A 15,024-nucleotide genomic window follows, 5' to 3' on the forward strand; every position below is an offset into this window, starting at 1 on the left:
TGGGTTGTAGGTTAGGTTTAGTTCCGTCAGAAATTCCTTGTATCAGGAGATTATAATGTTGCGGAGGAGATTAAATGGTTAGAATAAAATATTAGTGAGGTTAGGTTAGGAGTGGCTAGTTAGGTTAGGTCAGAAATCTTGTATAGTGAGAATATAATCTGGCGAGGGAGAGATTGAAGGTAGAATAAAATATAGTAGGTACCGTTTAGATTGCTAGTTAGGTTAGGTTTCAAAATCTATGTATTCAGGAGAATATAATCTGCGAGGGATTTGAAGGTTAGGATAAAATATTCAGTGAGGAGGTTAGAGTGCTAGTTAGGTTAGGTCAGAAATCTTGTAGCAGGAGAATTAATCTGCGAGGAGATTTGAAGGTTAGAATAAAATATTTGGGAGGTTAGTTAGTGTGCGTAGTAGGTTAGATCAAATCTTTGTATCAGGGAAATAAATGTGCGAGGAGATTAAGGTTTAGAATAAATATTAGTGGGTTGTGTTAGAGTGCTTGTTAGGTTAGATCAGAAATCTTGTATCAGGAGAATATAATGTGCGAGGAAGATTGAAGGTTAGGAAAAAATGTTGGTGAGGTTAGGTTAGTGTGGTAGTTAGGTTAGATCAGAAATCTTGTATCAGGAGAATATAATGTGCGAGGAGATTGAAGGTTAGAATAAAATATTAGTGAGGTTAGGTTAGAGTGGTAGTTAGGTTAGATCAGAAATCTTGTATCAGGAGTATATAATGTGCGAAGAGATTGAAGGTTAGAATAAAATATTAGTGAGGTTAGGTTAGAGTGACAGTTAGGTTAGGTCAGAAATCTTGTATCAGGAGAATATAATGTGCGAGGAGGTTGAGGGTTAGAGTAAAATATTAGTGAAGTTAGGTTAGAGTGACAGTTAGGTTAGGTCAGAAATCTTGTATCAGGAGAATATAATGTGCGAGGAGATTGAAGGTTAGAATAAAATATTAGTGAGGTTAGGTTAGAGTGTAGTTAGGTTAGGTCAGAAATCTTGTATCAGGAGAATATAATCTGCGAGGAGATTGAAGGTTAGAATAAAATATTAGTGAGGTTAGGTTAGCGTGGTAGTTAGGTTAGATCAGAAATCTTGTATCAGGAGAATATAATGTGCGAGGAGATTAAAGGTTAGAATAAAATATTAGTGAGGTTAGGTTAGAGTGGTAGTTAGGTTAGGTCAGAAATCTTGTATCAGGAGAATATAATCTGCGAGGAGATTGAAGGTTAGAATAAAATATTAGTGAGGTTAGGTTAGTGTGGTAGTTAGGTTAGATCAAAAATCTTGGATCAGGAGAATATAATGTGCGAGGAGATTAAAGGTTAGAATAAAATATTAGTGAGGTTAGGTTAGAGTGCTAGTTAGGTTAGGTCAGAAATCTTGTATCAGGAGAATATAATGTGCGAGGAGATTGAAGGTTAGACTAAAATATTAGTGAGGTTACATTAGAGTGGTAGTTAGGTTAGGTCAGAAATCTTGTATCAGGAGAATATAATCTGCGAGGAGATTGAAGGTTAGAATAAAATATTAGTGAGGTTAGGTTAGTGTGGTAGTTAGGTTAGATCAAAAATCTTGGATCAGGAGAATATAATGTGCGAGGAGATTAAAGGTTCGAATAAAATATTAGTGAGGTTAGGTTAGAGTGCTAGTTAGGTTAGATCAGAAATCTTGTATCAGGAGAATATAATGTGCGAGGAGATTGAAGGTTAGACTAAAATATTAGTGAGGTTACATTAGAGTGGTAGTTAGGTTAGGTCAGAAATCTTGTATCAGGAGAATATAATGTGCGAGGAGATTGAAGGTTAGACTAAAATATTAGTGAGGTTACATTAGAGTGGTAGTTAGGTTAGGTCAGAAATCTTGTATCAGGAGAATATAATCTGCGAGGAGATTGAAGGTTAGAATAAAATATTAGTGAGGTTACATTAGAGTGGTAGTTAGGTTAGGTCAGAAATCTTGTATCAGGAGAATATAATCTGCGAGGAGATTGAAGGTTAGAATAAAATATTAGTGAGGTTAGGTTAGTGTGGTAGTTAGGTTAGATTAAAAATCTTGTATCAGGAGAATATAATGTGCGAGGAGATTAAAGGTTAGAATAAAATATTAGTGAGGTTAGGTTAGAGTGCTAGTTAGGTTAGGTCAGAAATCTCCTCGCACATTATATTCTCCTGATACAAGATTTCTGACCTAACCTAACTACCACTCTAACGTAACCTCACTAATATTTTATTCTAACCTTCAATCTCCTCGCACATTATATTCTCCTGATCCAAGATTTCTGACCTAACCTAACTAGCACTCTAACCTAACCTCACTAATATTTTATCCTAACTTTTGATCACCAGATTTCTCACCTAACCTAACTAGTATACTCCCAACCTCACCAATAACCCGGGGGGGGGGGGGGGAGATCGAGAACGTGCGCGTACATTCAGATAGAGGGGACACGTCAGGGTGCTTAAGCAAGACGAGCTTGGCAACGTGTAGAAGTAATTTTCAAGGCCAATAAGGCAGTTTAGGAGAGTGAAATGCGATGAGAAGTACTTTCCGACTTTACGTGCTTGAAAGAAGCTTTCGTTGATAATAACGCCGATAATTTGTGAACCAATTGCATTTCAAATCGGTTTGAAAATAATAATACAAACTGCGCAATGTCAACTTTCTTATTTCTGGAGATTTTTTTTTGAAATTGTAACCTATGACGTTTGCATCATAAATAATGGAGATAACGATTGATAGTATTTATTGATTTAAAGGTATAATTCAGGTAACATATCGATTTTTGATCTTGATGGGATATTTATCCAAGCGCAAAAAAGGGAAGTGTTATACAAAGAAGTCACAACCTAAGGAGCAACTACAAGTCCAATCATCAAACAGTGGCCTACTGACGTGGTGGATCCCATTTTCAACCCAACACAACAAATAAACCTTTTGCTGGCCTTAGGGGCACCAAATAGAGCTCAAAATGTTCAGATTACTATGCGTTTGGTGGTATTTTTCGACCCTTTTTTGTAGGTACGGAGATATAGGGTTTCAGAATTTTTCTGGCCAAATAAATCATGCTTACTTTAGAAACCGTAAAACTGACAGGCGTCCCGGGTATCAAATTAAACGCCTCCGCATCGTCCGTCAGTTTAGTTTGACCATCTAAAGGACTAACGACCAATGTAATTGTGTCACCCAATATTGTCGACTTCTTTACCACGCACCATAACGGTTGGCCAATGCCTGTAAACGTTATTTAAAAATCTACAGGTATCAGATACGCCTACCGTAGGTCATCCCCGATCCGACGTTCTTATCAGGTAAGAATATTCGACAGTCACCATTACCGACATCTAACTGATAACCGTGATCCTGCCGACTTTCGATCGCAGTCCATATCACGCAACCCTTCCTAAATTTGTCATAGCTCCAAGTGCGATGTAAATCTGTAGGGCTCATCGATAATGCCAGCTCTGTGCCTTTTCCCGTGGTTTCCTTCGACAGCACCTTCGTTGGAATAAACTGCCCGATGCTAAACATTTTGTCCAATTGTGCGCAATCCTACAACATAACGTTTAGTTCCGATGTCGTTTACGATGATTCTCGTACGTCCGTAAGTGTACCCAATGCTTTTTGCCGCAGGAGTTTTGTGAGGGGGTCCGATATTGACGTGATCTTAATTTTCCCCGACATTTTCCCAGGGAGTTCCACTTCGATGGATAAAGTCGTAATGGACCGAACACACGCCAGAAGGGTCATTCCCACTTCGATAGTCTACAATGTTAAAAGATGTAAAGGCCAAATGTGGTGGCAAACCAGTTACGTACACTGTAGTTTATTTCCAAGACGAATTCGTTGCTCGATTTTTCATTTAATCGAGTTCTTTTCACATTATCATACTCACTAGTGGAATTTTTTCTTTTGTTGGTGTCAAATAAAAAGTTCTACGAGTAGAAAGTTAGCTACTGCCGTCCTATTCGAGGTACTTACCGTGTGAACGGAGAAGGGCTTGATTTCGGTGGCATTGGCGATTTTGCCACGAGGAAAGTATTCTTCAGTATCCATTTGCTCTTTCTTGTCTCGTCCTAGTGAATACTAGACATTCGCAGGGGCACTTTAAGATGTTATCTTCTGAAACACAAGATTCACAAAGGCATGAAAGTCTAAAAAAAGTTTGGTTATGTACACAAAACAAGCATGGAAGCTCGTAGTAGGTCAACTGTATATAGGCACTTTGAACTACTGTCATACCAGCATCTAAATCTAAGCGAGACTCATTGCCATATATCGAAACGTGATGTCCAATGTACACCCTTTCCCTTAGATCATATATGATCTAAAAGCCCTTTCCCTTTCAATTAAAAGGCCACAGTCGCCGCACTGTGAGACCTCTCGCGCAAACCACCATTGTTTTTGAAAGGCCAAAAAAGTTTTTGCCACTGGTATCCTTACTCACTACTGAGGGTGAGCGACAAAAAGTCTTGCTAACCGGCAACCACCTCCTTCAACCACTAAAGGGAATTGTTGTTCTCGCACGAGGTGATTCAGGGTTTGGTTATTACAATGAGGTTGGGTGAGAGTATACTACTATAGTTAGGTTAGATAATAGAGATAATTTGAGAGAAGGAAGGTGAACAAAAGCTAGGATAAAGTATGAGTGAGGTTAGGTTAGAGTGGTAGTTAGGTTAGATCAGAAATCTTGTATCAGGAGAATATAATGTGCGAGGAGATTGAAGGTTATGATAAAATATTAGTGAGGTTAGGTTAGCGTGGTAGTTAGGTTAGATCAGAAATCTTGTATCAGGAGAATATAATGTGCGAGGAGATTGAAGGTTAGAATAAAATATTAGTGAGGTTAGGTTAGAGTGGTAGTTAGGTTAGATCAGAAATCTTGTATCAGGAGTATATAATGTGCGAAGAGATTGAAGGTTAGAATAAAATATTAGTGAGGTTAGGTTAGCGTGGTAGTTAGGTTAGATCAGAAATCTTGTATCAGGAGAATATAATGTGCGAGTAGATTGAAGGTGAGAATAAAATATTAGTGTTGTTAGGTTAGCGTGGTAGTTAGGTTAGTTGTTAGGTTAGCGTGGTAGTTAGGTTAGATCAGAAATCTTGTATCAGGAGAATATAATGTGCGAGTAGATTGAAGGTGAGAATAAAATATTAGTGTTGTTAGGTTAGCGTGGTAGTTAGGTAGATCAAATTGGTTTTAGGCATTTAAAATATTTTATTCTAACCTTCAATCTCCTCGCACATTATATTCTCCTGATACAAGAATTCTGATCTAACCTAACTACCACTCTAAGCTAACCTCACTAAAATTTTAACCTAACTTTCAATCACCTTCTCGGACATTATATTCTCCTGACCTGATACAAGTTTTGTGAAAGTTTAAGACGAAGTAAGGCGTTGAAATATGTCTGTGAGTGCTGGGTTTACATCGTGAGCACAGTGTCGTTTAAAAAGGCGATGGACGAGCACGGTACGCTCTCAGTGAACCATTTGAGGAGCCCCTCAATCTTCTAGACTTTGAAATTACTTCGGTGCGTGCGTATGTCTGTGTGTCTGTCTGCTACCTCCATTCTCGGCGTCCATCTACGCTTTTCCCACCTCTCACACTCAAATACTGCGTGTTCTGAAGTGTCTGTTTTCTTCTTGGTACACGCTTCTCTAGTTCAGGCCTGTTGATTAATGTGTGACGGAAGCAGATACGTGAAGTAGAAAGATGGAAAAATTTTGAAATTTGGTGATGCCGATTGATATGAGTCACGTTTACTTTTAAATATCCCTACAAGTAAATATGTAGTAGGTCAACTGTAAAATGTCACTTTGAACTATTATGATAGTTGTTGAACTACTTATTCCACAAATTCTGTGCAATTTCAAGGAAACTTAAAAAATGTAAATACAGACAGCCAGATCGACACAGGACACAGGATCAAATGCTCGTTTTACTCCTAAAGACATATAAAAAAAACTCATCCAGTTACATTAGATCTAAGGCTGAATTATCCCAGGATGGAGTGCTACTAGGGGAATCCTCAGTGATTCATGACTAATTAAACAACATATCATTATCATAAGTTAAATAATTTACTCCCTATCGCAACCTTGAATGAAGGTTAATGTGGATAGAGTCTTTCAAACATGGTCTTACCACCGACGTTTGTAGCAGGTTTCCACGATGAAGCCGCGGTACGACAGATGAAATACAATCGGTTTGGCGCGACCGGCTTGTTGGTTTCGCATCTTTCAATTGGAACGGGTGGATTTTGCCAACAATACGGGTGACTAAATAATCTTGACGTCGCAAGTAACTTAACTTATCTTGTTAGCGATTATTCGATCAACCAATGCAAAGAAGCTTTACATAAGGCGATTAAATCTGGAGTCAATTTCATTGACACAGCACCTTGGTACGGTCACGGGGTCTCTGAGGAAGTTTTAGGGAAGGTGAGCAAATGCCGGGGTTTCTCTGTGAAATTTACGTGTAATTTGCAAATAGTGTTTGGAAGGGATCCCTCGACAAGCCTACTATGTTGCAACCAAGGTTGGGCGGTATCAACCAGATCCGAAATTGATGTTTGATTTTTCCGCCGGTAAAACTAGAGAGAGCATCGAACTTAGCTTGAAAAAGTTGGGAGTCGAGTACATCGATTTATTGCAGGTAAATCTACGTTACTTTTATCGTTAGAGCTTTTCAACTGTTTGTAGGCGCACGACATTGAGTTTGACAAGTCGTTGAGTACCGTTCTTCAGGAGACTCTACCGGTTCTGGACGAGGCACGTAGGACTGGTAAAGCTAAATTTATCGGTGTTACCGGATACCCAGTGTTCACCTTGGCCGAGTGCATTGAGAAGAGCCGTGTTAAAATTGATACAATTCTGAGCTACTGCCGTTTGTCACTTATCGATACCACCCTTCTACAGTATTTGCCCGATTTTAAGGCGAGGGATTTAGGTGTTATTAACGCGGCAGGGCTTTGCATGGGGCTCCTGACTGATGAAGGTCCACAACCTTGGCATCCGGCACCGCAATTTATTAAAGATATTTGCGTTGAAGCCAATGAATACTGTAAGGTTAGTGTCCTGAAGTTAGGCGGTTGGCAATACTTTAGAGTAAGATTTATTTCTTGAACTATGAGTATATTGGAGCAAAAATGCAGAAAATCATAGACCTAAAAGCAACAGAGATTGAGATGAACGATTTGTACAGTCAACGTCCTGTGTTCCACTATGTGTATAGTTCAATGCATATAAAAAAAGGGATTTAAATGTGCCCTACTCAAAGTCAACATTTTTACAGGCTAATAACGTTAGCCTAGCAAGATTAGCTACACACTACTGTTACCAACAGTCAGGTCCGGACACCACTTTAGTCGGCATGAATAATGTGGACTTGGTATGTGCCAATTTGGATGTTTTGTACAATGGTATAGACTCTCATGAGCAACAGGTGCTGACTGATGTACTAATGAGGTAAGTAGTAAACTAATTTATGCAAAAGCCACTGACTGACTGTCTTTTTTAGATTTTTTTCAAAATTGAAGATAGGAAATTGGGAGCAAGAAAATAACAAATTTAAAGAGACTTTGCCATAGAGCCACTGCAGAGAAGTACTTCGATATTTTTGTAGTAGGTATACTGTAGTTCTGTTATATAAAATGAATTGTAAATCAAGTACATTATTCAGTGTAGAATAAAATTCTAATGTGAGCACATTATAAAGCATCATAAAAAAAGGATTAAAAACGTGGCTGTTTACTTTTAGCCATGAAACTATTGAATGTTTTTTCTAGTATTATGTTTATTATAGTTTCCTAATATTATAAAAATATTTTTTTTAAGTTTGAGCATATCTAATAATGCTTGTAAAATTAGCACAGATATATACAAACCACATACCACATTTGTGTTACACTAGTATAATGTAGGTATAGTGCGATGAAGCAGTCTTGCATTCTGCCATTTAACTAATGAATTAGTTAATTATTCCAGTATTAATTTTTATTTAAATTTTGTATATAGTATGTTGGTATTGCTGCTGGAGAGCAGCCATCGTAGTCATTTTCATTTACCAAAGCAACCTCAACACAGCTAATGCTAATGAGGTGCCTAGCTGTATTCAATAAAATTAGTGTCTATTGACTAACTTTGGTGGTGAAATTTTCTTGTTTACAATAATAAATTATTTTATATTTCTATTATTCTCATTTACTTATGAAAAATTCAAAGGGCTGTAGCTTTTGATCTGGTAGCACGATCTTGGAACTGTTTGAAATTATGGATTCTACAGGTCACATTCTAAAAGAAAATTATGGCAACATCTAACTCGTCATCCAGGTCGATGGTTTGCTGCAACTGAACGCTGGTGTGACTATGACAAAAACAACCTGTTTAAAATAACACACGTTGTGAAATTCGTTTAATAAATGCTCGTCTGCCACTGGCCTTAGTTACAATAAAATTCGTACAAGTGCGCCATCTCCTTGTTACATTTTATAGTTTTTCAAGTTTAGTTGAGATGTCGCCACTTACGTAACTTTTTTCGAAATTATATTTGAATTTAAGCAATTAATAGCCTCGTTGCAAAGGGCTGTAACTTTTGATCCAGTAGCCCAATCTTGGAATTGTTTGAAATTATGGATTCTACAGGCCACATTCTATAAGAAAATATTTTTTCCGTTCGATCTGAGACAATTTTTTTTTCGGGGCAAAAAAAAAGGCAGTGTACAACCTTCCTTTTTACCAAAAATCGACTACACCAAAATATCTCGAGAAAACACTTTTTCTTATTAATTTGGGTGCGTAGAATCCAAATCAATTCGTACATTTTCGATCAGACTTCTCAATCAAAAGTTATAGACTAAAAACCAATTTCGAAAAAAAATTCAAAGGGCTGTAACTTTTGAACTGTTTGAAATTATTGATTCTACAGGCCACATTCTATAAGAAAATTTTTTTTCCGGGTTCATCTGAGACAATTTTTTTTTCGGGGCTCAAAAAACCTTCCTTCCTTTTTTTACCAAACATCGACTACACCAAAATTTCTTGGGAAAACACTTTTTCTATTAACCCTAATTTACAGGTCTGGGGTGAATCGCACCCCACAGCCACTTTCAATGTCCATAAGTTTTTTTTCTGAGATTATGCATGGAAACACGGCGCGCAGGTGGCGACAGTTAGAGTAGGGTTCGTTCCACCCCACGCCCATAAACTTGAAAGTTTTAGTGGCCAGTAAACTAGGGTTAATAATAATACCTATCTAATGTGTAAGTTGGGTTGCATAACTGTCAGCAGGCAATCGAAATTCATATTGTGTTTCATATGTATGCAGATTTGTATGCATTTACGTACTGTATATTATTACAATTAATTTATTACGAATATTTTACATTGAGCTATCTTATATACCTAATAATAGACATTTAATATTGCCTCCACTACGAGTAAAAAAATTTGTTTTTATTTAAGTAGGAAACTCAACTTCTTAATACTGTTTTAATTCATCAAAGAAACTTAAAATTAAAGGAAAATGTGATCGGGCTTATTCGAGAAGGAATAATCACCATTTTTCAAACGCCAATCTGTACCAAAATGGTCTCATTGGAGTTACTCCAAATTTGAATGGGCTGATATAATGCGAGAATTGAGAGATGGCGCTCAAATCGCTCCACCTTCCAATCCTTTACTAAATAACTTTGTTGACAGCCCTTTTGGCGTAAAGATTTGTACCTAAAAAAATTAATTGCGAACAGCTGGATCTTTTCTGGCCATATGGTCCCCATAATCGGGATCATCTGCAAAAGTAACACACTAAAAATGAATACAAATCATCAATACAAACCGTCCTCGGCTTCTTCCTCCAACTGCATGTCGTTCATAACCTCCTTATCATAATCGCCATTATTTTGCGCGTCGTACGCCTTATTGTGACCTTGAGCTTTGACACCTTCCACCTGTATACCCGGGGCGTTATTTTGTTGGACACGTTTCACCTCGTGCGGATCCTCAATGCCGAACGCATCGAGATTGTTTAGCGGCGGATCGAACACCTCTAGAGCCTTGTTTTCCCTATCGCCCGCCTCGACTTTCAGCGCGCTCTGTTTTTCCGCCTCCTCCTTCGCCATTTCGTTGACGATGATATTCGACCGGTATCGATTCGGATATCCGTTGTTTATCTCGTCTCGCACGTCCTTCTCCTCTTCGGGTTTCGGTTTCGAATCGTCGACGGCGGCGGCGGGCACCGGCGGTACGCCCGCCGGCAGTACCCGTTTGTACGGAAGAGGGAGCGCGGGTGGCTCGGCCTGTTTGTTAGGCGTTTTGCTCGATGTTACAATCGGCACGTGAATTGGTGCAACCGCATCGAAGCTCGCTTTGGAAACAAGTGAACTGCTACTGGGAGTGCTGGACTTTTGGTTTGGGTGTAAGTCATTGTTGGGAGCCGGCAAGACATTGTCGCCGTTATCGTTTGGATCTTTCGGTTCGTTGTCTGTTTGTTTAACTTCGGGAGGTTTTATGTTTGTGTCGTCCGCTTGCGCCTCATTTTGGGTGGGTAATTTTTTCTACAAGCTTACGTCTTGTATCGTAAATTGTGGTAGACACTTACCTTAAGTTCTTCAATTTCTTTTGTTAATTCGAAGTTTACTTTTTTTAAGTGATTTATGTCACTTTCAGATTGGATGTGCCCGTCTAGTGTTCCTTTCATCTGACTTTCGAGGTTTTCTTTGTCAACCTGTATCTGCGCATACTGGGTCTGAAAAAACGATTAGTTATGGATAGTAGCATGTATCTAGGTACATACTACAAACAAGATAAGCCATTGTTTAAAAAAATGTATAAAACACAATATAAAACCCCACAAAAAAAAACTAAAAAGAGACGATCATTTTGACACCCCACAAAAAAAAACTAAAAAGGGACGATCATTTTGACACCCCACAAAAAAAAACAAGAGGTACACTGACAAAAGTGCAAAGCAGGGCTGGATTTTATTTATTTTTTTATTTATTATCTCTCTCTTGATCTGGGCCCTCAACAGGCTTGCGCCCAATTACAGAGTGACCCGCTAATGCTTTTTTTAGAGGTGCCTCTGCAGAAGGATACCCTGATAAGTAAAAATACCAAAACAGACATTAAGGAAGTAGTTCTGGAGCTGAGGAGTGCGGTCTCGAAAATGATGACCGACGAGATACAGAGTTTCATTGGCACCATACTGCTTGAGAAGAACAGACTCCAATCAAAAACAAGAAAGTGCACCACTGCCGAAAGTGTAAGGTAGTGATTACTGTCGAATTGTTTCAACTGCGTGGAAGTGGGACACCTCAGGCACAAGTGTCAAAATGAAAAATAAATGTGTGACACTCTCCGTGGACGAAGCGCCCGCCTAACACCCAAACTGCAGATTACTCTGGACAGTTCTGTGATTGTTTTTTGTCTGTGAGTCCAAAGAGGGATACCACAAGGGTCGGTGCTGGGACCACTCTTATGGAACAATGGCTATATAAAGGTGGGGAAGCTGAGATTCTGCTTAAAAAAAACAATAGACCTACTAGGGAGCAGACTGGACAGAAGGCACGCGGAAAAAGTGATAGAGAAGGCAGAAAAACCAGTAACAAGTCTGCAAAAACTCTTCTGGAACTGTGACAGTCCACAGGAGAGCAAAAGCAGGTTCTTGTATCGGCAGTTAACAACATGGTACTGTACAGAAGCGAAATATGGGGAGGAGCCACAAAGTTCAAATGTGTCCAAGCAAAACTACACAAACTACAGGAAGATGGCGCTGAACGTATCGCGCGCATACCGTACAGTACCTAATAAGGACTTGTTTGTCATATATACCACCAAGCAAGACTGCTAGTGGAGGAGAGATGTACAGCTAGAAGGAGAACAAAAATGTTAGAGAAATGGTAAAGAGAGTCATGAGCCGGTGCAAATATAGAACAACGAAGGGGCCCATATACTACATGACAAAATAGCACAAATTGAAGTCAGAAAGTACCTTAAGATGTTCGAAATTCTTATCCTTCTCCTTAATTGACTGTTTAAACTGCCCCTCAAGCTCCTTAAGTTTCGACTGCAAGTCATTCACCTCATTCAACTGCTGTCGTTGTATCTTACTCGATTCCTCCTTAAAATCGTTATATTCGGCCTACAAGCTTCGTTAACCATAAAAAGAGTGTTGCGAAAACCCACCTGTAGTATATTATAATGTTGCTGCAACGAAGAAAACTTCAAATTAATCTCGCTGACTGACTTCTCGTGGTTCGTCTGCTCCTCCTCCAGTCGCGCGTCCAGCTCCTTTTTCGTCTGCTGATGTTCGGCCTTTTCCGTTTTGAGCGACTTCTCCAGTCGTTGTTTGTAATCGAATATCACTGCAACGTGAGGTGGTTAGGTTGGCTCTACTTCCAAGGGCCCCCCTTACCTTGTAGCTGCGTCGAGAGGTTCTCCTGCTGCTGGTGGCACTGTTCGTAGTTCTTTCGTGTCTCGCTTAATTGATTCAAAATGTTATTAAAGCACGCAATTATAATCGTTAGTGCGACTATTACAAAGATACCTAAAAGGATACGGCCCTTACTGCCCCTAACTACTCTTGACGAACTCATCACATTTGCTTCTACATACGATATGTTTACTAAACAAATAAAACGTAAACTATTTCATTGTTAGTAACATTTACTTTATTTACCCGTAGGTTGGTATGGGCAACACTGATTTTTGATAGGGTGTGTTCATTTGTCAGATGATTGTTAGATACAGTGTGTTCATTTTTAACAGTCATGTACGTACGATACTATGAGATCAAAAAAGGGCTGCTGTGTCACCTTTGGAATTTTTGTTTACATGGGAAATCGTATTTAACTTGAACTTCTTAAGGCGCTCGACGTCAAACCTTTTTTAGTAGTGCATTTACGTCCAGTCGGTCCAGTTTGGGTTATCGTACAGTATTCTAATTAAAGACCAGGAGTTCTTTTCTATCAATTCAGTTCCATCCCCCGACTCCCTATTAAGATCAACTTTAATATTCAAGAGATTTTTGCGTGGAAAGCGCACGTACCAAGAGAGGCCGCAGTTACTTTAAAAAATGGCGTCTAGTGTAAGGAGAGCGTCCATCTCGATCAGAGCTGGGTAGTGCTTTGAAAAAAAGTGCTTGCTAAAGGACTTTAGTGCTTAGAGCTCTGTGCTTCAATTACTTTTCTAATTCAGGAAAAAGTGCTTCAATTACCAAGCACTTTTTAAAAGTGCTTGGAGCTTCAAGCCCTATTGAACTGCTTGAAGCACTTTCATACAATTTCGAGCACTTCTAAAGAGCTTCAAGCACTAATCAAGGGCTTCAAGCACTTATAAAGAGCTTCAAGCACTTATAAAGAGCTTCAAGCATTTTCAAAGAGCTTAAAGCACTTTCAAAGAACTTCAAGCACTTTTTAAGGGTTTCAAGCACTTACAAAGAGCTTCAAGCACTTTCATAACGAAGCTCTTATCGTGAATTAGGTGACGAATTTAGAAAACCCTTAGTCTTACTCATTCCTTCACTCCTACTCTGACGTTACCTACGTGTTCTGTGCTTCATTAGTGATTAGTCTGCAGTCTGCACATCTCACTTTTGACTTCTTGTTTTTCGTATTGTGTGGTTTCCTGTGAAAGGGGTCGTACGATTTCGCGAACAAAAAAAGGAACAGGTAACAGTTCTGCCATTTATTAACGCTGCCCTATCATATTCAGGGCATACCGGCATACGTTAAGTTTTGTTATAGTTATTACGATAGGTATAATCAGATAATTTACTGCCGCGTATATAATACATAAAATACATTACCTGAACGGCAAAAAAAGTACCTAATCAATTACCATGCACTTGCCACTAAATTAAACATTTTTATAAAAGGCCAGAAAATAACATCAAACCGCCAAAATAGTAAATACCAAGAATAGTAGAAGTTTAAATTTTGGTTTGCAAGTTATTTTTTTAATTTAGTCTTAACCCTTATATCTGTATTACTTTGATTATAAGGAATTGTTATCTTTTATTGTCCTTTTATATTTGTAATTAAGAATTATTACCTACATACTAAAAGTTTACAAATTTTCTCTGTGCATTTCTTCACGTAACATACTATCACTAATTTCAATTATTTCAGAAGATACGTCTCGGTTAGGTACGTACTTACAAGTAACAAGTGTCAAGGAATTTCCGAGCAACATTCTGGATTTTTTTCTTGTAGTACCTACTTTTATAGCACATGCAGTTATTACTTCTACATTAGTCATTACCCATGGGTACGGGGAGAGTACTGTACCGATAACAACATTTTTTTGTTTACCTAATCGTTTTAAACGAAAATTTGGACAAGCAAAACTTTAGCGGAAGTACTGTTTCTAGCGTGTTTTTTAAAGTGTTTCCAGCAGGCTAGAAACCAATTTTGAAAAAAAATCAAAGGGCTGTAACTTTTGAACTAGTAGCCCAATCTTGGAACTGTTTGAAATTATGGATTCTACAGGCCAAATTCTATAAGAAAATTTTTTTCCGGGTCGATCTGAGACAATTTTTTTTCGGGGCTCAAAAAAAGGCAGTGTATAACCTTCCTTTTTTACCAAAAATCGACTACACCAAAATTTCTCGGGGAAACACTTTTTCTTATTAATTTGGGTGCGTAGAATCCAAATCAATTCGTACTTTTTCGATCAGACTTCTCAATCAAAAGTTATAGACTAGAAACAAATTTGGAAAAAAATTCAAAGGGCTGTAACTTTTGAACTAGTAGCCCAATCTTGGAACTGTTTGAAGTTATCGATTCTACAGGCCACATTCTATAAGAAAATATTTTTTCCGGGTCGATCTGAGAAAATTTTTTTTTCGGGGCTCAAAAAAAGGCAGTGTATAGCCTTCCTTTTTTACCAAAAATCGACTACATCAAAATTTCTCGGAAAAACACTTTTTCTTATTAATTTGGGTGCATAGAATCCAAATCAATTTGTACTTTTTCGATCAGCTTCTCAATCAAAAGTTATAGACTAGAAACCCTGGTTTCCA

At 38.3% G+C, this 15,024-nt stretch overlaps 3 protein-coding genes across 3 annotated transcripts; 1 reads left to right on the forward strand and 2 right to left on the reverse strand.

The window, feature by feature from the left end:
• Positions 1 to 3,075: 3,075 nt before the first annotated feature.
• On the reverse strand, positions 3,076 to 4,184 carry LOC116180701 (protein RRP5 homolog; the record flags this gene model as incomplete). The annotated part of the gene is given in 5 exon segments (XM_031500817.1): positions 3,076 to 3,236; positions 3,281 to 3,554; positions 3,603 to 3,767; positions 3,821 to 3,937; positions 3,984 to 4,184. Coding segments are annotated over 5 exon segments (792 nt in total), but the record flags the coding sequence as incomplete, so codon positions are not given.
• A 1,658-nt stretch (positions 4,185 to 5,842) lies between these two features.
• LOC116181124 (L-galactose dehydrogenase-like) lies at positions 5,843 to 7,775 on the forward strand. Its single transcript, XM_031501400.1, has 6 exons — positions 5,843 to 6,280; positions 6,329 to 6,446; positions 6,499 to 6,660; positions 6,708 to 7,073; positions 7,300 to 7,472; positions 7,525 to 7,775. Exons 1-6 carry the CDS (start codon positions 6,141 to 6,143, stop codon positions 7,592 to 7,594), a joined length of 1,029 nt encoding a protein of 342 aa, XP_031357260.1. The 5' UTR covers positions 5,843 to 6,140; the 3' UTR covers positions 7,595 to 7,775.
• Positions 7,776 to 9,354: 1,579 nt separating this feature from the next.
• LOC116180881 (Golgi integral membrane protein 4-like) lies at positions 9,355 to 12,661 on the reverse strand. The gene is made up of 6 exons (XM_031501057.1): positions 12,418 to 12,661; positions 12,189 to 12,367; positions 11,995 to 12,144; positions 10,603 to 10,749; positions 9,841 to 10,558; positions 9,355 to 9,793 (listed from the first exon to the last, which is right to left on the reverse strand). Exons 1-6 carry the CDS (start codon positions 12,596 to 12,598, stop codon positions 9,738 to 9,740), a joined length of 1,431 nt encoding a protein of 476 aa, XP_031356917.1. The 5' UTR covers positions 12,599 to 12,661; the 3' UTR covers positions 9,355 to 9,737.
• Between the last annotated feature and the right edge of the window lie 2,363 nt (positions 12,662 to 15,024).

This window comes from Photinus pyralis, unplaced genomic scaffold (genome assembly GCF_008802855.1).
Source record: "Photinus pyralis isolate 1611_PpyrPB1 unplaced genomic scaffold, Ppyr1.3 Ppyr1.4_LG9, whole genome shotgun sequence".
NCBI classification, from domain to species: Eukaryota; Metazoa; Arthropoda; class Insecta; order Coleoptera; family Lampyridae; genus Photinus; species Photinus pyralis.

What these genes read in the sequence shown, in the direction of transcription:
- LOC116180881 (XM_031501057.1), bottom strand. Translation starts at nt 12,598, where the DNA reads ATGAGTTCGTCAAGAGTAGTTAGGGGCAGTAAGGGCCGTATCCTTTTA. An exon ending in CCTCTCGACGCAGCTACAAG is followed by an intron (nt 12,368 to 12,417) that starts GTAAGGGGGGCC and finishes CTCACGTTGCAG; the next exon opens with TGATATTCGATTACAAACAA. An exon ending in AAGAAATTGAAGAACTTAAG is followed by an intron (nt 10,559 to 10,602) that starts GTAAGTGTCTAC and finishes GTAAGCTTGTAG; the next exon opens with AAAAAATTACCCACCCAAAA.
- LOC116181124 (XM_031501400.1), top strand. Translation starts at nt 6,141, where the DNA reads ATGGTCTTACCACCGACGTTTGTAGCAGGTTTCCACGATGAAGCCGCG. An exon ending in CTGAGGAAGTTTTAGGGAAG is followed by an intron (nt 6,447 to 6,498) that starts GTGAGCAAATGC and finishes ATTTGCAAATAG; the next exon opens with TGTTTGGAAGGGATCCCTCG. An exon ending in AGTACATCGATTTATTGCAG is followed by an intron (nt 6,661 to 6,707) that starts GTAAATCTACGT and finishes AACTGTTTGTAG; the next exon opens with GCGCACGACATTGAGTTTGA.